The following is a 23,995-nucleotide window of genomic DNA, read 5'->3' as shown; positions in this document are numbered from 1 at the left end:
TTCCTGCACCATCATTCCTCTGATGTAAACATGGGTAGATACATGTTCTTAGATCTCCTTTTATAAATAGGAACAGCGTAGGTATCCAATTATGTGGATTTTAAATTAGAAGATCAAAATACTGACATGTGCTCCCAATTCCCCATTAGGTTCAGGGATCTACACGAAGTCCTAGGTGAAGTAATTCCCAAAGGGAAGGCAAGTTAACTTGAATTTCTTATGTACTCCATCACGCCCAGTTTGGTGCTTGTGCTGGCTGCATTCAATCCTAACTCTTCACAAATGTTATTCATTATCTTAAGTCTGATTGCAATTTATTGTTGGCTGGGCTTTTCAGATTTCTGGCATGGTATTATGTAGATGATCTCAATATTTTCATAAAGGATGACTTCATTCTTTTTCCATAGAAATCAGAGGGAGCCCTGTAGTTTGAATTAGCCATATCCTTTCAAGGACCAAGTCCTACTGATTTACATATACTGTAAAGCAGAAATGGCTCAATATAAACTGAAGACTCAATTTCAGTCTGCTGGAGTTATATTTCAGTGGCCAATTAACATGTTGGAATATGTACTTTGTCCTTTTGTCTATGACATCTTTTGGCAATCTCCCCCTATCACTGACCCTCTATCCAGCTCTACTTGTCCCACCACCATACCCCACCCCCCCCCGCCCTTAAACCAGTTTATATTTCACCTATTTTCTATTTTTCCTTAGTTCTGTTGAAGAGTCATATGTTATCAAAACGTTAACTGTATTCCTCTCCGCAGATGCTGTCAGACCTGCTGAGTTTTTCCAGGTATTTTTGTTTTTGTTATGGATTTCCAGCATCCGCAGTTTTTTGCTTTTATCTTATGTACTTTTGCCTGCCCAAGTTGCTTTTAATTTGATTTAAATAAAGTAAATACTCTAGTTTTCTTGGAAGTAGCTTTATATCTCACTTTGAGCCATTTATGTGGCTGCAGGCAAAACTGAGTAACACGCTGAACTGGTACTGCCTGCGATATCTAAAAAATACCCCGCTATCATGAGCTTAGCTCAGCTGCCCACAGATCTTTAATCTTTGAGCCAAACCCCGATCATCTCTAACCCATGCATAGAAAATTTCCCTAAAACAACAGCAAAACACTTATTAACATCTACTTCTTCATATAAAACTCAGGCAAGGCTTCTTCACAAATAGTCTTTTTCCCATGTCCCCTCACCCAATTAAATTTATGTCCATGGTAATTGCTTTTCTGCTCTCCTAAAGAATGGCATATTCATACTGTGAAATTAAACTTCCAATTTTAAGCACACAGCATCAATTATTTCCAGGTCAGATGCAGCACAAAATAAAGCATCAATATTGTGCCTCTACCCCAGCCTCATAAGAATAAATTGTTTGAGGGTGGTGGGGGGGTGGATGGAGGGAGCTCCTTGGCATTTTCCTGGTGGCATTGGGCTCTACCTAGTGTGTCTAATGGGACAAATTTCAAATAGAATGTGCATGGTAAATTGTTTTTTTAAGAAGAAAGAGTAATCTTACTGCGTACCGATATATTTTTCATTTTCCACATCAACCATTAGGGGCTGAATTATTGAAGCCTGATGGTAGCAGGGCAGGAAGTAGGTGGGCCTGGAATTTCCCACCACTATCCAGTTTGCCATCACAGACTTGTCTCAGACCCAGTTTCAAAAAAGCCAGACCAGTGGTGAAACAGCTTCCTGTCCACAAGCAGCAGGTAGCCAATGGAAGTAATTAGGGGGTTTATTAAGGTCCCTCTCCTGCACTGAATGAGAGGGGAGGCCAGCGCTTCAATAGGGCTTCAAGTCCTCCACCCCCATGACTTCTAAATGGCCATAGCTTACCCTATGTGGTCTTCAGCTGGGGACATTGTTATTTTAAAAATTATTTAAAGTGCTGAGTGAGCACCTCCATCCTGAGGTGCTCTCTCTCTTATCTGCATTGGTAGGGTGCCGTTTTCTCAGTGGTGGAGAGCCTCCTGTTGGCCCTTCAGTGTAGAGAGGCCGCCCGTCATCCTTACTTGGGTGGCAAGCCTGCCCTCTTTAAAAATCTCGTCAGGGGTCTACTTCCGTTGTGGTGTGGGCTTGGTCCAGAAATTATCCTGATGTTGGGGTCCTGACACCAGACCGAAAATCCAGCCCATGGAGTGTCTTCATGCGACTGAGAGTTTAATTCCAACATGTACTGCATTAAGGACTAACACCCATGAGCAGCTGACATGATTGTCAAAACGCATTTTACATAGCACACATACAGCAGCCTAATGAAAGATTTTTATACCACTAGTCCAGAATCATCATTCCATGAACCTGAGCCTAATTCAAAATCCACTCTCCTAGAAGAACTTCAGTAAATGATCAAAAATTGAATTTTTCCTGTGCATGAAAATAAATAGAACCAGTGAAGCAGACTTCACTCAGGTTTTCATTCCTCTCCTGAAACCCTATATCACAAAGGGATCTGGGGCAGAATTTTCCTGTTGGCAGGTGGGCGAGCATCCCAACGTCACTGCGCGTCCTCGCGATTTTTGGTTGGGCGGGTGTGCGATGATATCTGCTATGTGCCCGCCATTAATTAACGGGCCACTTAAGGCCCTTGGCTCACCAACTGACGCCGATTTTTCGGCACATGTGCAATCTTCAGGTTGGCATACGGGTGCAAAGGGCAGGCGGGTAAGACACATTTGTATAAACCTCATCCATGGGCGGGATAAGAGGGCTCACTGGAGTCGTGAGTGTGCTCTCTCAAGTATTGATTTTTCAAAGTTATTGAATCTTGCCTGTGTGATCTGCAATACTTCAAAACGCATACCAGCTGCTTTGTCTGGACTCTTAACCTTCAGGTCAGCACTCTGCAGTGAGTAATCTTTTTTGGGCTTGCAGGTTTCAGGAAGCCTTCCCTTAGCCTGGGAATGGAAGCTGAACTGTCCACTGGAGGCACCTCCTCTGAGGAGGAAGGGAGGGTTAGGAGGGGGAGGCGGCCAGGAGTGCACATTCAGTCTCCAGGCGAGCCACCTTTGGGAGGACAGGCCGCAGGCACAAGGGGCGCAGGGCCAAGAGATGGACCAAGGCGGAAGGGGCCACAGAGGATGCCATCATCCTGCTGCCAGGGTATACTGGCGGTGAAGCAGCTACTGCAATATGTCTGAGGCGCACTGCCGAAGGAGGCTCCATTTCTCAAGGGAGACAATCAACTATATCTGTCAGATGATTGGGCTTGAGATCTCCGCTAACTGTGTGGGTGGACACCCCATGCCAGTGGCTCTAAAGGTCACAGCTGCCCTCAACTTCTATGCCTCTGGCTCCTTCCAGGGGTTGGTGAGTGATCTTTGCGGCATCTCCCAATCATCTGTACAAACTTATGTCAAGCAGGTTATAAATGCTCGGTTTAGGCGTGCATTGACCTTCATCCACTTCCATTGAGACCAGGCAAGCCAGACACAGCGAGCCTGGGGCTTTGAGGCGATTGCTCGCTTCACTCGCATCCAGCATGCAATAGACTGCACACGCGGCCATCAAGTGAGCCTGGTGCCTTTGTCAACAGGAAGGGATTCCACTCCATGAATATGCAGATAGTGTGTTATTAAAATATTAAATATTAAAAATCAGGATGCTGATTTACATGTCTGTGCAAGGTACCCAGGCAGCTCCCACGACCCCTACATCCTCAGACATTCCCAGGTGCCAGGGCTCTTCAGTGCTCCGGCCCGGCTGATGGATGGCTGCTGGGTGACAAGGGCTATCCCCTTAGAAGGTGGCTCATGACGCCTCTCCACCATCCAAGAATAGAAGCTGAGCAGCGGTACAATAGGAGCCACGCCTCCACAAGGGCTGTGGTGGAGAGAACCATCAGTCTTCTCAAGATGCCCTTCCGATGCCTGGACTGCTCAGGGGGCGCACTCCAGTACCCCGTAGATCATGTCTCAGTGATAGTGGTTGCATGTTTGATGACAGGAGATCTAATTGAGGTATATAAGATGCTAAAGGGGATAGACAAAATAGACATGGAGTGGATGTTTCCCCTTGTGGGGCATTCTAGAATGAGAGGCCATAGTTTTAGGCTAAGAGGTGGTAGATTTAAATCAGAGATGAGGAGGAATTACTTTTCTCAAAGGGTCGTGAATCCATGGAATTCACTACCTCAGTGCAATGGATGTCAGGACGCTGAATAAATTTAAGGAAGAGATAGACAGATTTTTAATTAGTAACGGGTTGAAAGGTTATGGGGAGAGGGCGGGAAATTGGAGCTGAGGCCGAAATGAGATCAGCCATGATCGTATTGAATGGTGGGGCTGGCTCAATTGCCTACTCCTGCTCATAGTTCTTATGCTGCGCTCTCCACAATCTTGCGTTGGAAAGGGGTGCCGCAGTGGATGATGAAGACGTCAACGCAGTGGCTGCGGCTGCACACAATGAGTCCAGCAGTGAGTCCGAGGATGAGCATACACAGGGAAATGCTGAGGGGGTAGACACTGACCCAGGCATACTGCAGGGAGGTAGGGACACCCAGGAAGCTTTAATCCAACGAACCTTCAGCCAGCACATCACAAATGGACTTCCAAGACAAGCCTGGGCTGTAGGCTCCATGCTCGATACCTAAGTGCAAAATTTGCCAGGTTAGGAACAGTAACTAAGGGTCTTGTTAATAAAGCTGAATGTCCCACAAAGCACTCCTAGCATTTTTGGAAACCATACACATGAAGAAAAGAAGCACCCTCAGCCATGGTCACATGCCTGAATTTAATATCACAAGCAAAGAAACTTAATGAAACAGAATGACAAGGGTGTTCCAATTCAAAGCAAATCATAAAGGCCTCACTCAGGCCAACACAAAAGCACCAGTAAGAAACCCGTGGTGTGCCTAAGGTGCCTTATGTTTACGTTTCCGGGTGCTAGGTCTTAGTGCTGACCCATCGCTTGTGAGACAGCCTGCTGACTCTGCTGTCCTGTTGGCCTCAATGACCTTGGCAGTCGTCCTCTGGCTTGTGGGGCTTGTGCTGGCCCCACCTGGGAGGGATCTGCCAGTTCCACAGCTGGCATCACCCCAGTCGTCGCAGCCTCACCGGATGCTACAGTCACTGGCAGAGGAGCTGCCACCCTCAACTGGAGCATCCTGAGAGGTGCCCGCAGAGACGACAGGCAGCTGCTGCGCCGACGTGAGGTGGCTTTAGATCTCCCTGCTCACCATGGAGGGAGCCCACACCATCTCCGACACTGGCACTGACCAGCTGAGGTCAATGCCAATGTGAGGGCTTGCTGGTCAGAGCACATCCCCAGGATGCCCTGATGGGTCTTCTGGAGGAGGCTCTCCACAAGAGTCACCACTCTCTCTATGGAGGACGCATGGCGCTCAGACATGTGGCTTATTGCTTCAGCGATTGTCCGCGCAGACTCCTCCACCATGGAGGCCAAGCCAAGTACAGCCTCATGTATCTCCCCCAGATGGTCCTGCACACCCAGCTGCATTTCCTGCCCCTGCTGCATTGCGGATGAATCCAGAGGCACATCATCAGGCACCGACTAAGCATGTGCCTGGTCCCCTGCAGTCCTCTGACTGCTGGTGCCATCGGCACTCTCTGTCTATGCCAGCTTCTCCAACAACTGTGAAGTGCCCTCACCGCTGTGCCCCAGGACACCAGCCGATGTTCTAACTCCCGAGGTGCTAGTATCTGCGCTGGTGCCTGCCTGGCAGAGACGGTGTGACACTGATGAGACTTCAGGGCCCTCAGGTGAGAGGTGGTGGGGGGTCTGCTGCTCCTCCTTCTGGCCCTGCTCCGCTGATGCTGAAAGGAAGAACAAGGACATTGGATCAGTTAACGTGGAGACAATGACAAAGTGCATCCCTGTTCCCCGGGTCATTATGTGCTCATCCTTCCATAAGCAATGATCAAGCCGTGTTGCAAAATTAAATCACTTAACATTCAGCACTGCTATGACTGTTGGGAGAACAATGCTGACCTCAATGCTGGGCATACATACCTGGCCGTGGCACCCCAGCCTCACCGACACCAGTGAACCTGGGCACATGGCACCTCTCCAAATCCAGGGCCTCCTGCTCAAACTGGCTGAGAATGGCTAACTGCGCCTGGCCGCCACCAGTCCTCACACGCTCTGCAGCATTATGAGCATTCTTCTCCTGAAAATGACAGAAGAGCTTTGGTTTGTGCAAATTGTACATGGACTCCCTTCGCGCATGGCCCACCCCAACCAGAGTGGGACATGTCAGGGCTCTAGTGCCTTACCCCGCTGCTGCCGAACACTCTCACAAAGGTGCTAGGCATGTTTCCCACAGTAAGTATGACTAATTTTCTTCTTTAACTCATTTGCAGGATATACTCACATGTAAAATACATTAAACATCCTAACTCTCAAGCAAGCAGCCACTTCAATGCACATTAGCTTCTCAATTTTATTATTTTGTATTGTGGTAAATTACTCAACTAACATGCCCACATTGTAAAATATTATTTACTGTGAATTAAAGATTTACATAACTTCAACACAAAGCCTTTCAAATTCATGTATTTTTCTACAATAGCAAAACTATATGTGGGATTCAAGACAATCTGTGCTAGTTAATCTGAGCTGGTGCAGTAATATATGCCAATTAGCCTCACCACACGTGAGTTAAGGAGGATGCTATGTCCAGGTTATCCAGCAATCCCTGTTTTGATGGGTTATGTGTTTCCAAAGGATGAGGATAGAATTGGGCTCAACCGTGCTGACCTCCATAATCAAACAGCTTGTTGCCACCTATCCTGAAATCTCATGTTGGCTCAGTGTCAACGTTTGTTTGATATTTGCTTCTGTGAAACGCCTTGAAACATTCTGCTACATTAAAGGGGCTATATAAAGGCACTGTATAAAAGCAAGCTGTTGTTTTTGTTGCCACCTCTCATAATCAGGGCTCAATGTTCATTTGGACAAAGTACTAGAGGGATGCTGAAATCCAACAAGGAATCAATGCGTTGAGAAGAGAAGGAAACACTGATTTAAAAAGTCACATTTTTAGTCCTCATCATCAGGCTGATTTATTCAAATCTAAACCAGTGATCATGTGGTACAAGTTTTACAATATTATTGTCAAGGTAGAGATTTGCTGAGAATTTATTTTCACATTTTTTTTGCATTAACTGTCTAAAATTTATATAGGTCTTACAATAAGTATGTTTTAAGTGAAAGAGGAAGTTGATTCTTTTGATGCTCCATGTTTAGCCCTATCCCCTAGTATGCAGAAGCATGGTGATCAACTCCTTGGCTGTAAGTATGTATCTGAGTTCGAAGGTGAAATGCCTGTTTTCCATTCTTTTCTGCGAGAAACTGACTATACACTATTTGATACCACTAAGCATAACATGATTGAGAAGGAGATTTTAAACACATAGACATTCAAAGAGGTGAGACCATGTCCTACCATATTATAGTATAGCATCTTACACTTCCAGAATGAATTTAAAATATGCACATTTTTATTCCAATAATATTCCTCCCTATGAAAGCATGCTAATGAGGCCGTAACTTGGGAACATTAATTTAGTACAACACTGATTTGGATTTAGTTTATTTAAATAGTTTATCTTCTAACAAGCAAGAATGATCTTATAGCTTTTAACAACTAACAACGAGAAACACAAAATCACAGTCTTATGGTTTATTGTATTCAGCCTGCATATGCTTCTCAATACAGCATTAGCAAGCATCTACTCTACAGATAATTATGATGGGATTTGGAGCCACAAGATGCAATAACACATAACAATGAAGCAGCAAGTCCATGTGTTATTGTGAATTCTAGTCAGTAACCCCACTTACACAAATAGGTTAACCTTATTATAGTAAATCGCACATGGCAGAGCTAGAATTAAAAATTTTAAAAAAGGTTTGGATATAGAGATCTCTTCAAAATCCTTCTTAAAATGATACATGTTTGTGATGCATTTTAGGCTTGTGTTGCAACTTTAGTGTACTTTTTTAAAATTGTACATCTTGTGCAACATTTGCCTATTAGCAATAATTATGAGGTTAACTCATATATAATGCAAAGATGATGCCCTGGTGATACCAGAGAAGGAAACAATCTCTTCAGTTATTGTTACTGTGTCCTTGCACTACTGGGGCTGATCTGCAGAATTTCTATTTTGGTATTTTTCATCAGAAAAATCATATAGAACTGAAAATAATTAATAACAGCAAAATCATGCCTTTTGTTCTGTGCTGTTGCTTCCTGGTTCTAGATGCAAGTAAAACAAACACAAGATGATGCTGCTCCAAACAGCCTTTACTATTTCCTTATCTCTCTTCACTAGTAAGTTAGCTATTTTGGATAGTGTCTCCTCTCATGCTGTAGCCCAATCTCAAACCAGAAGCTTCTAGTTACTGGTGGTACCAGCTCGTTAAGGTTAAGGTGGGACTATGCAGTGTAATGGTCATTTTACCTCAGCAAAATGCAACACAAGCACATGCACAAGCCCTTCTGGAGCATTTTAAATTACAGTCTGAATGTTTGAGGAGTTGGGGGCTGGGGGGAGGTAGGGAATGGAATGCAGAAATTTAAATTCTGTCTCCAAAGCTGTAAAATTGATTATGTATAACATATGATTCATTGTCCTAATCTACAGTAAGGAGTTAGGCCCTTTGATCAATTCAGGGTCTTTGAAATCGTGAAGGGGTTTGATAGGGTAGACAAGGCTGTTTCCATTTATGGGGGAGTACAAAACTAGGGGCCATAAGTATAAGGCAGTTACTATTAAATTCAATAACGAACTTAGGAAAAATTTCTTTATCCAGAGGATAGTTAGAATACAGAACTTACTACCATATGGAGTAGTAGAAGTGAATAGCATACACGTATTGAAAGGGAAGCTAGATAAATACAAAACAGAGAAAGGAACAGAAGCATATACTGATAGGGGTAGATGAGGTAAGGTAGGTGGTGAACACTAGCATAGAACAGTTGAGCAAACAATCTGTTTCTGTGCTGTAATTTCTATGCAATTCTACATTTCCATCCTTTACCTCTTCACATCACTTTCTTTTATACCTGTCTTTCAATAATACCTGCATTTTCATACTTTGGGACCTATGTTCCTTAATAAATGAAATTATTTTCTCAGATATGTAAATTGGTTTCACCTACGTTGATGAATATGGCGCATACCAACCATTTTAACTTGTGTGTTAGCTGTCCTTGGTACAAATGAATATGCGTTATCAGGTGTACCTATGTGCTTTCTCAACAAGGAAAAAGGGGTACCAATTGCTCCAATTTGGACTTCATTATCTTCAACAGCTGAAGACATGATAAAATTCATGTCAATCTTTTGAGAGAAAATGTCAAATAATATTAGGTTGGTATTGTGAACTATAGTTTAAAAACCCACAATACACAAACCAGTGAAGTTGCATATTACAAATTATAGGTCTCATGGACATTTCAGTTTATCTTTTAAATTCTAACTTTCTTTCTTAAACATACATTTGGCTCCTACAACTTGTCAGGAGATAATTTTTCTTAAAACAAATCATCAGGTAAAAAGAATGAAATTACAGCTAGATGGGACATGCCCAGTTCCATTCTTTCTTTTAAATCTAATCTTAACCAGAGAATCACATGAGCACCTATCTTACTGCTCCTGCATTAACTTTGGCACCCCCCAAGGATCTATTCTCAGTCCCCTCCTATTTCTCACTCATGTTCTGTCCTCAATGACATCATCCAAAAACACACAGTGTTATTTTCTAAATGTATGCTGATAACACCATGCTCTACCTCATCACCACCACGTCTCTTGACCCTTCCCCTATCTCTAAACTGGCAACTATTTGCCATCCAAGACATGATGAGCAGAAATTTTGTTCAATTCAATTCTGGGAAAACCAAAGCCAACATTTCCGGTCCCCATGTCAAACTCTGTTCCCTGGCCACTGATACCAGCCTTCTCTACCAACTGTCGAAGGCTGAACCAGACCTTGGTGCCATTTTTGATTCCAAGATGGGCTTCTGATCACATATCTGTGCCATCACAAAGATTACCTATTTCCACCCCTGTAACATCGCCTAACTTTGTACCTTGCCTCAGCTCATCTGTTGTTGAAACCCTCATCCGTATCTTTGTTCCTTCTCGATTTGACTATTCCAACACACTCCTAACCAGTCTTCCATATTTTACCCTCCATAAACTTGGCATCATCCATTAATCTGCTGCCTGTGCCCTAACTTCATCAAGATTCATTCACCCCTCACCCCTCTGCTCACAGTGGTTCCTGATTAAACAATTCCTCTGTTTTAAAATTCTCAACCTTATTTTCAAATGCCTCCATGGCTTGACACGTCCCTATATCTATAATCTCCTTCAGCCCCACAATTCTCAGATATCTGCAATCCTCTAATTCTGGCCTTCTGAGCATCCCTGATTTTAACTGCTTTAGCACTGGTGGCCATGTCTTCAGTTGCTTGGGCCCTAAGCTTTGGACTACCCTCCCTAAACCTCTCCTTCCTCCTTCAAGATGACCCTTAAAACCTATCTCTTAGACCAAGCTTTTGATCATCTGCCATAATACTTCATGTGGCCCGTGTCAAATTTTGCCTCATAATGCTTCTGCGAAGTGCCGCTGAATGTTTAATTACATTCAAAAGTGCCAAATAAATACAAGTCATTATTACTGTTCCAGCTGAATTGCATCATCAACATGTTCAAGGTGGTTTATTACAGTTTGATCTGAGCAGGGTGGCTGTTCTAACTGTTGAAAATGCTTCAGCAACAATCAAAGATAACATAAAGACATTATTAAGAGTTAATTTTCTCCTTCTCCATTCTTGGGTCTCCATATGCCAAATGTTAACCTGATTAAAGGAGCTGCCCATTCCTACTTTTTGCAAACACTATTTTGAGATTGGTTTCTGGGAAGTGCACAAAAAGAAGGCAATTCTTCTGGAGTTCCTTTCTGTGGGAAAGCCTGGTCTCTGGATAAAAGTAGAACTCGGTTTGAGAAAGAACAGAGGTACAAACTCTTACCTTATGGCAAGAGTGCTGCAAGCAGATATTCTGATGTGCTATGCCAAAATGAAGCAATTTTAGCATGATACCTTACATTGACCATCTAATAAAATTGTTAGTTTATTAGATGCTTAGAATTAATCTCAAGTCAACTATATTTTGGTAATAACCTCTGTGACCCAACCTAATATTTCATTACACAAGCAGTTTCAGTTGATTGTCAATGTCTATCAATGGAGGTATGCAAACATATTACTTTAATTCAAAGGGCATCCAGAAAACAATATTCTAGGCCATTAACCTTTCTAAAAATAAACAAAATCGCACCAAAATTGTTTTTAACAAAATAAATAAAAAATTGGGCCAGTTATTACAGAGTAGAGTTCAATAGGGCTTAACACCTTCCTTCAAGGTGCAAGACTTCTTCTATGAGATTTGATGGGTATAATTCCTGATGTTTTCTGCATTATAAACTGTGCAGGTCATAAACTTTTATAGCTTTAACAAATTTTAAAATACCTGTATGCTATTCTACATTTCATTGTAACTTATGTTCAGCCTATTCAGTATTATATATTTCAAAGAATTGTAATTAAACATGTATTTGTCAGTGTGAAAAGAGATCAAAATATGACTTAGTTGCTTGTGTAAGTGGGGCTAAGAACTGCAGGGTAGGTGTATGGCAAGTCACCATACATAGACTTACAACAAACTCCCTCGCCTCATATGCATAAGTAGGTTTCCCTAATGTCCTCTTCATCAGTTCTTTTTGAAAATAGAAAGACCGAGTCTGAGGTGCACGTTTGTGGGAAAGAACACATCCGTATTAAGAGCCAGCAATTCAAAACTAGCTTTTACCTGCTACATTTAGGACAACACAGGGTAGGCCTTAAATACAGTATTTCCTCAATCAAGGATGGAATGTTACAGCTTCTGTTCACATCACAGGGATGTTCTATGGTCTAAGTTTATCTGAATTTTGCTGGAATCAGAGTCAAATAATAAGTTTGACTTTTCAATTGCCTTCCCTCTCTAATATGAAAGGGAAACTTGGAACAGAAACACATCCTTAATCTTCCAATTGAACTACATGGCAAATAGTAATTTTAATATTTTACATTTGGCCCATTTTAATGGGAGGCAATTCATCCATTGCTAGCAGGAATAGAATAAAATTTACAGCAGAAATAGGAATCTCTAGACATTTGGAACCAAATATTTGTGCAGTAATTTCCCAAGTTGGAAAAGTACTAGAATATCCTTCTCTTTATATGGAGCTTTATTAGGCAAAACAGCTCAGACCTTTACACATTAATTACTATCCAAATATAATGACTATAAGTGTCAAAACACTTACAAGGATGAGAAGTACAGAATGAAGTTCATAAGCAATTGGTCGCAAATTTTTCTTAGGCTTGATGTTGCAGCTAAAATCATACTCTAATATCCTGTGGCATGCAGAGCTTCCACAGAAACCATATTACTTAATCCTATTATAACTCTGATTACTAATTCTGTAAGGCATTTTTAGGCAAAGTTCAGAGCAGGCAATTATTTATGGGCTCCATGCTCAAGAAATATACCTTCCATTAATTGAGCAAACTGCAAGATAGATGGTAGGAAAAGATTAAAATCTTTGGAGGAGACTGCAGCATAAGAATACCTGTAGCAAATACAAGCAGCCTGGAAATCTGTCAGATTGACATTCTACATCCAGCCAGTGCCTTAATGCAATTTATAAGAACACATTTATCCTCAATGTTTCTGATGTCATTGACATGGCTCCCTTTAACTTGCTTCTTGCCATAAGACTTAAACCTGTGGAAGGATTTATCACTTATCAATTCCAATTGTACTTTTTCTTATCGGGATTAGTCAACAAAAATACTACAACTAACAAATGGTTCAGTTCAAATTTCCACTCTGGTTATTACACTTCTAATTTAAAGACACCATCCACATGAGAGTGTTCAAAATGGAATTCAGCTTCTGATATAATTCATGAATTATTGATTTCTGCTGGACTCTAGTTAAGTGGTGATTATATTTCACTTTTTTCTGCATTGTGCTGTGCAGCTTACCATTTTATGTTGGGTAGTTGGTAACATTGCTACGATATACTGTCTGAAAATAATGGCACCTGTATACACCACTACTGTTTGTAAGTTGGAAACACACCCAGTGGATTTTCCTGACAAATGTTGCAGTGGTTTTCAAAATACTGTGCAGGCCCTTGATTGAGGAAATATATTTTGTAATTCTTAATTTTTACCTTTCATGTTAAGTTTGAGACTGTGGATATTACGAAATGCTCAAATATTGAAAATGTCCTTTTTTTCAAACTAGAAATTCCATTATATAATGCTATGGAAAATGTGTAAAATCAAACAGGAAAAAATGTAGAACAAAAAAATTTAAAAATAAATATGCACATAATTTTCAGTTTTACGCATCAAAAAGTCCAGACATTGATTTCCATAGAGATACACTAGGCACATAAAATTTCATACATTTAAAATATTAGCGGTAGAAAGGTAGGTTAGGACACAAATGTCAAAGGAGTGACCATTGTGTTCAATCTTTTAAAAATGTCAATTGTCAATTAAAAAAAGCAATTTTCAATCAGTTCTCAATCGCCTTTAGTTCTAAAAATTAAACCACTTTAGACATTTTGCACAACTGAAGCCATACACGTTTTCATACCATGGTTCTCGCAAAAATAAACCAATTTACAATAAATTGAACTTGAAAATATACTGATATCATTAACTGAAGAAGTGAGTTGTTCAGCAACATTTGTTACCCATTGGAGCTCATATTTTCCCCCCAATTGCTGAAAAATATCAACTATTTTATTTTCTGTGATGTTTTCCAAGAGTTACATCATCTTATTTGCATGTTGATAACAATTAGCAAAACAGACCCACAAAAAAATGCAAGTAATTAGAAATGGGTTCTAGACCTTTCAATGAATCTCTATGAATTGGAATCTGTACTGCGTTTTAAAATTATTTTCAATCCTCCCTATATGAAATGCAGGTCAATCATAATCAGAAGCAAATAATTAGTTATATTTCACCATATTTGCAGTGTTTATTTCAATTCAGATTCAACCACCTTTCACTGTCTTCCGAATTTGCTCAGCACAGGGCTCTGATATCTGGATCACAAGAGTATCAAAGCTTTTCACAATTTGCTTAAAAATCAACTCCTTTTTTCTATGGGCAATGGCCTACCTCATCTGTGCTGCACTTGTGTGTTGTTATGTAATAAATGGACATCGAGACAGGTCACGATAATACTGAAACTGAAGGCTGAATCTGGCTACTGACTATGATGCAGATAAACTAGAAAATATCATGAGCATTTTGCCAAGACATAAGTACCTGGTGGAATACGAAGCCTGTAAAAACTGTAACTAAGACTAAGGGACAAAGTAGAACTAGCTGTCCTTTTAGACTGGTGTTAAAAAGGCAGCTTTTTCACAAGGTGACAAATAAAAATGAACAGACCATTTAAAAAAAAGAATTTTCAATGCGGTCAAAATGCAATTGAAAGCTGCATAATTTGGAACTGACAAAAATCCAAACTCTGACTTTCAAGTACTGAGTATGAACTAAAGGATCTTTTGCAAATCACTTTGATGAGCCAATGTTCAGTATTCTGGTAAGCAAAACTTATGCCATTATAAACTGCGAGTTTCTAAATTCCTTGGAAGAGGCCCTTAAGTCCATTTAAGTGTAGGCATGATGATGCAACCACTGTGTCATTTGGTGGTCCAGCTACCATCGGGGCTTCTAGCTAACTTGCATTTTTAGATTAATTAATTCTCTGTGTAAGTAAGGCTTTTGTCAGGTTGTATGAAGCCACTGAAATTAGTTGGAACCAAAATAGTAAATAAACATTTGCATTTGTTTTGTCCTAAACTTCCTTAATGTGGGAACAAAACATGAAATGCAACTTAAGTTTTCAATACATTTCTCCTTTAATCTTCCTTCTTATGATTTCACTCTTTTCAAAATATTTTCTTCCTTCCAGAAGGTACCTGTTTAGTATCACATTATACACTTTGTGGCATCTGGCAGGGCACATAAAAATTAACAAGCAGGAAACTATAAAATTTGCAAGAAATGTGAATCGTTGTATAGCTCATTAAAGGGACACAGAATATAGCCATACTCAAAAAGCCTGAAGTGATGGTGCGAATACAACATAATTCGACGATACTGTAGGAGAAACAATGTGTGTGTATCACAAGTGTTACCTTTTGCTATTGGAAGTAACCTTTTGAACAGAGCCGAGCAGATTTAAATCTCCTACAGATACACAAGGGGAAAAAGAGCATCTAGATCTTAGGTAATTTGCATAGGGTTTTGTATTAAACATTTTTATATCTGATTTCTAGCAAATTGCTGAAAGAAATAAAGCACAGAGGGAGGCCGCTTGGTCCATAGTGCTTCTGCTGCCTCTTTTCTATCAATTTCTTTCCACTAAAATATTTCTAATATGCTTTGTAATAATTAGTCTCACACCCCAACGTATTCTCATCTCAAAGGTGCTGACTCATTCCATGAGAGTCTGAAGCCCTTTGGCACTTTGATCAAGTCCTCATTTTTCAATTGAGCATAGACAGTGTAAGTTAGCAATCTATTTGATCGCAAGATGCATCGAAGTCAAAGCAAATGGTATTCTTATTCCAGTAGAGAACAGTTGAAAGCCAGCAGTAGTGGGATTCCTATCTTTTTCCCCTTTCCAGCCCATGACTTTAGAGTCAATCATAGTATCCTGCATTGCTTCACTTAGGTATTAGCACAGCAGCGAGGGATACTCTTATGATGATTACTATTCTAAACAAACTACAGTAGCACTGTGCTTTTAAGATTGAAGATTGCTTTAAATCTTGCCCCAAAAGACCATATCAATTAAATGCACCACTGGGATCATAAATGTTATAGCACAGAGGGAGGCCACTTGGTCCAGAGTGCTTCTGCTGCCTCTTTAAAAGAGCTATCCATTTAGTCCGAATTTTTCTCATGGGTCCTGCAATTTTCTCCTCGGAAAATAGAAACCAATTCCTTTCTGAAAGTTACAATTAAATCTGCTTCCACTACCTTTCCAGGCGTGCATTCCAGATGATCATAACTCATTGTGCAAAAATAACTCTCATCTTGCCTATGGCTCTTTTGGCAATGACTTTAAATCTGTGTCCTCTGCTTAATGAAATCTGCCAGTGTAAAATTGTTAAGATTTCTTAACAAATTAATAAAAGCCTTCAAGAAACTCCTTAGAAAGTATTGCAAAACCTAAGCTGCATTTCTGCACATTTTTAAGCATTATAGTACAAAGAAGTGAAAAAGGACATAATTTGCTAGCTGCAAAGTGCTCTACAGTTTCAGCCAGAATATATATATATATATATATATATACACATACATATATATACACATATACACACACACATACAAACACACACACATTTTTTAAAAAGGCGTGCAAAGGTTGAAAGTGAATTACAAAGAGATCGAAGCAAACTTACCCCCCGCTTTAGGCTCCTGAAACAGTGGATTTTAGGTTTGGAGGTCATAAATTCATTCAGGCGGTGAGAGAGGGGCTCTTTTTGCTGCTTGGGAGACTGAGGGCCATTTGGAACAGCAGAAGGTGAGGAACAGGAAGGGGGAGGAGGAGGAGGCTGATGAGGAGATGTTAAAAGGGACATAAGCTACGAGTAAGAGATGGGTAAGTAAAAAGGGTAAAATAAAAGGAGAAAAAAGCAAACAGAAATAAGAACCACAAAAGCCCATGAACAAAAATATGTAAGCCATGATATTGCAAAAAAAATTGATAAGATGAATAAAGTTAATGAAAAGACATTCAAGATAAACAAAAAAAGAGATGAAATAAGAGAGCCACAAGAATATTTTGATAGAAAGCTCATGCAAAAGTAGTTACAGTTCTGCAAAACATGCACACATCAACTTCTGTAAATGATATTTCAGTAGATATGCCAGGAATTTTTTTGTTTCAAAACAGAAGCTAATGGTTCTAACATATACTGCTTGACACGTCATGAGGAAAATCAACATACAGCTTGTAATCCATGTGCTCACAGTGCATGTGTTTTGTTCTCAATTCTAATTATTTGTAAGCAAGGACCGCCCGATGACAGGTATCTGTGGAGATCCTTATTCACACAAAAAAATACCTTATGCTCAGTGGAAAAACAAAACAAAAATGCATGGATATTTGAGTGGGAATAACAGCAAACATTCCCTCACAGCTATGTTTTTAAACCACCCACATAACATATCCTGGAGGGAACAATAAATATGCTTCAAGATTTACACTTTGATCCTGGTTGACCAAAGAACAAATGACATTCTGATTCATATTCAGGTGATGGTCATCTGGGAACACTATTCAGGATCTCAGAATTTGACTTCAATTTTAAATAAGCACTGATGTAACAGCTGGAGGAATTCAGGGTAAAAAGAATAGTTACATGCCTGTACCATGAACTAAATTCTCAGTGGAACAGATTCCTCTGGCTAAAGTGAGTGGTTTCCAAAGGATTCAAAAAGGCAGAAAACTTGAAATTCAATGACTTCTGGCTCAATGTTACATGTGAGAGCCAAGCAAAACTAAATAAAAATTAAAGCTTCTCTAAGAACTCAATGGTAACAAAATAAAAATTTAAAACCTCTTAGGTATTCATTCATCTTTTCTCCTCCATTGCTAGCTCCCTTATACCTCATTGTTATGACCATCCTCAAAGAGTTCATCCAGAAATTGCTCTCCCTCCCTCGTGTGCTGGCATTGTTTTAATTTGAAGTTCTAAGATTTAGAGCTTGGGTGACATGAATTTGTGACATGTCTAACAGATTGGTTTGCCCAAGTAAATACTTGGTGCTTGAAGCTCCCAAGTCCTGCTGGAATAATACATCACAGTCCCCTGCTGTACTGCCACTTTTGGTTTAGTTAACCTGTTCTAGGTTTAAGTTTATATTACTCGTTCATTCGTTTTTATCATAGCCTTAGTGGGGTTGTTGGCATCATCTTATTTCTTCTCTGGCTTTCTTCAAACCTCCTTCAGTCCACGCCTCAATGTTATCCACCCATTCAATTTTTCTTCTTCCTCTTCTGTTTTTACCCTCAATTTTTCCTTCAATTGTTACCAGGATAAGGCTGTCAGGTCTTTGTTTTCAATATCTGTATTGGCTATCTTTCTCTCTCTAACTGTACTTAGCAACCTTTTAGATTCCTGAACTTCTACTGTTGACTTTATATACCTTGTGTTTAATATCAGTTAATTTACTTAGCAAGCACTCTTTCCCACTCTGCACTCAATTCCTAATCTCTCAGTTCCCAGTGAAATTAGTCCAACAGTCGTTCTGTTCTCACCTCATACCTGCTTGCTCTCGGCTCATGCTGGAACACTTGCAACTAACTCTACTTATCCGGCACAAATTACCATCTCCCAACTACACGAATTGCTGTCTGGCCAATGGCCTAGTTCATTCAGAGATAACTACCAACTGAGTTAAAAAATAAACTTAAATTTCATTTTACTAAAAAGAAGTTCCTGTACTAACACAGTAAACTCCTATGAATCACTGATTTCATACTCTACCAAATTCCCATTGTTAGAAGCCCTTGCACTCACTGTCCCTACTTCACTGCATTACCAGCTCATTGCATGATGTGCTCTGGGCTCAATAATTCCAGTGGAAACAATGCTTAATTAATCAATTTAAATGTTCAACACTGTTCATCATTGGGATATTAAATTAATAGTGAGGATCATTTTATTATTGTGTTCTTACCTTTTTGCCTGAGTTTTCTTTCTGTTCCTTTGGAGATAACAGCTTCTTTGTACTTGCTAGACCTTTGATATTGCGCCCAAACTACATTACTCATGAGCTAGGCACGTGTTGGAGATATTTGCATAGTGTCTAGTTATGCATCACCTGGTCATACGCAGCTTGCAGGAGCCACTTGATAGTTCCTGAGTAGGAGTCTGGCCCCTTCCTCTATCTTGCCCTCAACCTGACTGTCCTGTTAGGAAGAAGACTAAAGAGGCCACCTCCTCAGAAAATAAGAGTCTAAATGGGGCTGAGGAACAAAAGAATCTAGGGGTAAAGGGACATAAATTTCTTGATCATTACGATCCAGGATTAACATTGCAGCGCTGGAATTTTATTAAGCCATGGCTACCACAAATAGTGTACGCGCACAAACAAGTAGAAACACAATTTGGAGGGCTCAATTAATTTACAGAATAGCGATCAGTTATGTCAATAAAAATGGCCTATGCCCATATTTAACCACTTTTCACATAGTGATTTTGAATATTACTACAGATTGGTTTGTCTGCTGCATGTAAGATAGATTTAAGAAGATTTTTTGCCAAGTTACAGGATTCAAGATTACATATTATACTGATTCCTCTCATGTTGGTAAATTTTATTTTGAAATCAAATTTTTAATGAAATTCATACAAAGTGTGCATTCCTCTGCTGTCTGAGAGGAGCCTCTTTATTTTATAAACCATAATATTTTTGATAAATACTAATACTCTGAAAATTTATTAGGACGCAAAATTGAGGTTAATCTGGCATACCTACTATGAACTGCTAAATCCTATGAGAAAAATATCACAGGAAAGTACAAAACGACTGCTTTAAGTTTAAACAAAATAATCGTTACGTCAATGGGTGTTTAGTAAGAGAGTAAAAAAAAACATGCTGCTGCACATGATGTAGAAAAATATGGTCAGTTTGTTAGTCACTAGCATGGCAAACAAAAATATGATGTTTTTAAGCAAAATGTAACAACAAACCATGGTAAACACAAATAAACAAAACTACAATTTAAAATTGAAATAAAATCAAAATAATCCATAGTGATGCCACCAACCCCATTACAAACACAAAGTCATGGAATATTACATTAGTTACACAAAACCATGATAGATATTAAATGAGGCAAGTCATCTGTAAGGTTTATGTACACAGATCCTGAATGCTTTTACCTTATTTTTCTTGATGAATGGCCAGAGTTTGCCCTTGGATTTGCCACCTTTGGTTTCTTGTTTGACATCAGATCTGCTATTGGAAAGACTGCTTTCAGAAACTGTTCGTTTCATAGGCTGACCGAAATCCTCAAATTCAACATCTCCAGGCTGTTCAAACCCAGATTTGAAGGCCTCTACCACCAACTGCGTGTCCTAAAATTACACAAATGATATATATATATCATTTCACCAGCTGCCTGACATTTTCTATAGAAATCTATTCAATAAGAAAAGCTAAAATAAGACACATTTTCCAGCCTTCCATGAAAACCCCTCAATTATATGGAATACATAAATTTCTTACAAAAGAAAGCAGATAGATAGCAACTCAAAATTCTATTTTGCACAAACTGGGTGAGCCAAAACCATCAAAAAAGTATAAAATTTTCTTGCAGCAAACAGCACTACTTTAGTGTCAGCAGGGTTAACCTATGGTAAGAAAAATCATAATCTAAAAAAATTCAAGATAAATTGGGCAAGTTTACTAACTCAGAACTCGTGAGATATAAAATCTTAGTTTCCATCAAAACTACACACTCTAACTGTGGTCTAACCAATGTTTGTATAAAGCCTTTACTCCTTTGCCCTTTAACTCTATGCCCTTATGAAACACAGAATCACACAGTGCAGAAGAGGCCCTTCGGCCCATTGAGTCTGCACCGACACATGAGAAACACCTGACCTACATACCTAATCCCATTTATCAGCACTTGGCCCATAGCCTTGAATGTTATGACATGCCAAGTGCTCATCCAGGTACTTTTTAAAGGATGTGAGGCAACCCGCCTCCACCACCCTCTGGGTAAAAAAATTTTTCCTCACATCCCCCCTAAACCTCCTGCCCCTCACCTTGAACTTATGTCCCCTTGTGACTGACCCTTCAACTAAAGGGAACAGCTGCCCCCTATCCACCCTGTCCATGCCTCTCATAATCTTGTACACCTCGATCAGGTCGCCCCTCAGTCTTCCCTGCTCCAACGAAAACAACCCAAGTCTATCCAACCTCTCTTCATAACTTAAATGTTTCATCTCAGGCAACATCCTGGTGAATCTCCTCTGCACCTCCTCCAGTGCAATCACATCCTTCCTATAATTTGGCGATCAGAATGGCACACAGTACTCCAGCTGTGGCCTCACCAAGGTTCTACACAACTCCAACATGACCTCCCTACTTTTGTAATTATGCTTCGATTGATAAAGGCAAGTGTCCCATATGCCTTTTTCACCACCCCACTGACATGCCCCTCTACCTTCAGAGATCTATGGACACACACACCAAGGTCCCTTTGTTCCTCAGATCTTCCTAGTGTCATACCATTCATTGAATACTTGCTTGTCAAATTACTCCTTCCTAAGTGTATCACCTCACACTTTTCAGGGTTAAATTCCATCTGCCACCTATCTGTCCAATTGACCATCCCGTCTATATCTTCCTGTAGCCCAAGACACTCAGCCTCATTGTTAACCACCTGGCCAATCATTGTGTCATCCACAAACCTACTAATCCTACCCCCGATATGGTCATCTATGTCATTGATATAAATGATGAATAATAGGGGACCCAGCACAAATCCCTGTGGTATGCCACTGGACACTGGCTTCCAGTCACAATAGCATCCTCCTGTCATCACTCTGTCTTCTATAACTAAGCTAATTTTGAATCCACCTTATCAAGTTACCCTGTATCCCATGTGCATTTGCCTTCTTTATAAATCTCCCATGTGGGACCTTGTCAAAGGTTTTGCTGAAATCCATATAAACTACATCAACTCCATTACCCTCATCTACACATCTGGTCACTCCTCAAAAAATTCAATCAAATTTGTTAGGCATGACCTCCCTCTGACAAAGCCATGCTGACTCTCCCTGATCAAACCCTGCCTCTCCAAATGGAGATAGATTCTCTCCTTCAGAATTTTCTCCAATAGTTTCCCTACCACTGAAGTGAAGCCTCCAGTTTCCTGGCTTATCTCTACAACCTTTCTTAAATAGCGGAACCACATTAGCTGTTCTCCAGTCCTCTGGCACCTCCCCCATGGCCAGAGAGGAATTAAACATTTGGGTCAGAGCCCCTGCGATCTCCTCCCTTTCCTCCCTCAGCAGCCTGGGACACAAATCATCCGGACCTGGAGATCTGTCCGCTTTTAAGCCTCCCAACACCTCCAATACCTTGTCACTCCCTATATCAATTTGCTTAAGAACCTCACAGCCTCTCTCCCCAAATTCAATACCTTCATCCTCATTCTCTTGGGTGCAGACGGATGTGAAATATTCATTCAACACTCTAGCAATGTCATTTGGCTCCACCCATAGATTGCCCCCTTGGTCCCTTATGGGCCCTACTCTTTCCCTGGTTATCCTCTTCCCATTGATACTCTTATAGAATATCTTGAGATTTTCCCTACTTTTACCAGCCAGAGCCTTCTCATATCTGCTCTTTGCTCTCCTAATTGCTTTCTTAAACTCCACCCTGCACTTTCTGTACTCCACTAATGCCTCAGCTGATTTGCTTCCCTTGTACTTGCTAAAAACCTCTCTTTTCCTTCTCATCGTAACCTGAATATCCCTGGTCATCCACGGTTCTCTGGGCCTAACATGCTATGAGCCTTTTTAATGGCTTTATCTTCCAGCACTCTCATTTTCAATGAATTATGCATTTGAACCCCTAGTTCCATTAGTTCACCCAAACAGCTTAGTATATTTCATTAGGTATAAAATCCTACCCTTTTCTTTCCAAATGTATTACGTAACTTATCCACATTAAACTGCATCCACCACTTATCTGCCTATTCTGCTAACCTGCCTGCCATTCCATTAACCTGTATGTTTTCTTAAAGACTTTTGTGGCCCTTTGTCATTGTTTGCCAAACCATCCACTCTGTGTTAACAAATTGGATAGTGCTTCCTATGTCCAATCATCTATAAATACAAAGAACACAAATGGTCCCAGCATTGATCCCTTGGCCAGAATTTTACATTTGGCGTGCGGTGGCAGGCCCGACATGCCGGAACGTAAAATGGTGTGCGATGACATCAGGCGTGCATCCCGACGCCACCGCGTGCCATCACGATATTTTGGAAGGCGGGCACACTATGAGGACGGAGGCGTGTCCGCCATCAATTAATGGGCCAGTTAAGGCCCTTGAGGCATCAATTGAATTTTATTTTGCACAGCCCGTGCAATTTTCAGGGCGTCGCATGGGCACAATGGGCAGGCGGGGAGGCCACATTTTCAAAAACCTCATCCACGGGCGGGATAAGAGGGATGAGTGGGCTCGCTAATGCGAGTTGTTAGTACTTTAGGTTACAACTTACTGCTACTTGCTTGTGTGAACAGTTCAACTTCATTTCACTTCAGCCCTGCCCGCGTAAAACGGCAGTGCGAACCCGGTCGCAGGCGGCGGTCAGGTTCCCGACCGCTCCCACCAAGCCTGCCCGATGCAGGAAAAATTCAGGCCCTTGGTTATATAAATTCCATGCTAGATGGTTTATAAAACCTGGTATAAGTCTTAAGTCCTGGGTTAAGACCTACTTATATGATGTCTAAATATGGGAAACAACTTAAATACTAGGATACGATATTTACCACAATAACAGCAAACAAATCAAGGCTACTTAAGGAAGTGAGACAAATGGTGCTGCTGATGCAACACCCTTTAGCTGTGGATTGGAATTTAGTCCAGGTTAAATAGGACAAAGGTTTTTCTCTCTACCAGCTGTAATGTTCCTAAATGGAATGAGTTTGGGAGTCTCATTCCAGCTCTCAGTTGGTACAGGCAGACAACATGATACCATAATTTGGTACTAAATTGGTAATCTTGTTCAGAGAGCCCAAGGGGTTGACTGGTATGCGAAACATTAAATTCACCTGGGTACACTTAGATTGGGTTAAGACATGCTTACTGAGACTTTTGTAACTTGC

At 40.6% G+C, this 23,995-nt stretch overlaps 1 protein-coding gene across 5 annotated transcripts in view; it reads right to left on the bottom strand.

Moving 5' to 3' along the window:
• Nucleotides 1-23,995, bottom strand: part of LOC121281570 (formin-binding protein 1) — a 274,207-nt gene that overhangs the window by 64,786 nt on the left and 185,426 nt on the right. For 4 of the 5 annotated variants that reach the window (XM_041194555.1, XM_041194557.1, XM_041194556.1 and 1 more), the window contains exons 9-10: nucleotides 20,032-20,226; nucleotides 16,540-16,722 (exon numbers count right to left, since the gene is read on the bottom strand). In XM_041194555.1, coding sequence (XP_041050489.1) covers nucleotides 16,540-16,722; nucleotides 20,032-20,226 — 378 coding nt within the window. The remainder of the gene's footprint in view (nucleotides 1-16,539; nucleotides 16,723-20,031; nucleotides 20,227-23,995) is intronic. The other variant, XM_041194558.1, reaches the window with a different exon arrangement.

The sequence above is a fragment of the Carcharodon carcharias genome, chromosome 8 (genome assembly GCF_017639515.1).
Source record: "Carcharodon carcharias isolate sCarCar2 chromosome 8, sCarCar2.pri, whole genome shotgun sequence".
Classification (NCBI taxonomy): Eukaryota; Metazoa; Chordata; class Chondrichthyes; order Lamniformes; family Lamnidae; genus Carcharodon; species Carcharodon carcharias.
Note: the sequence above shows the minus strand (reverse complement) of the source record. Positions and strands in the feature narration are given on the sequence as shown.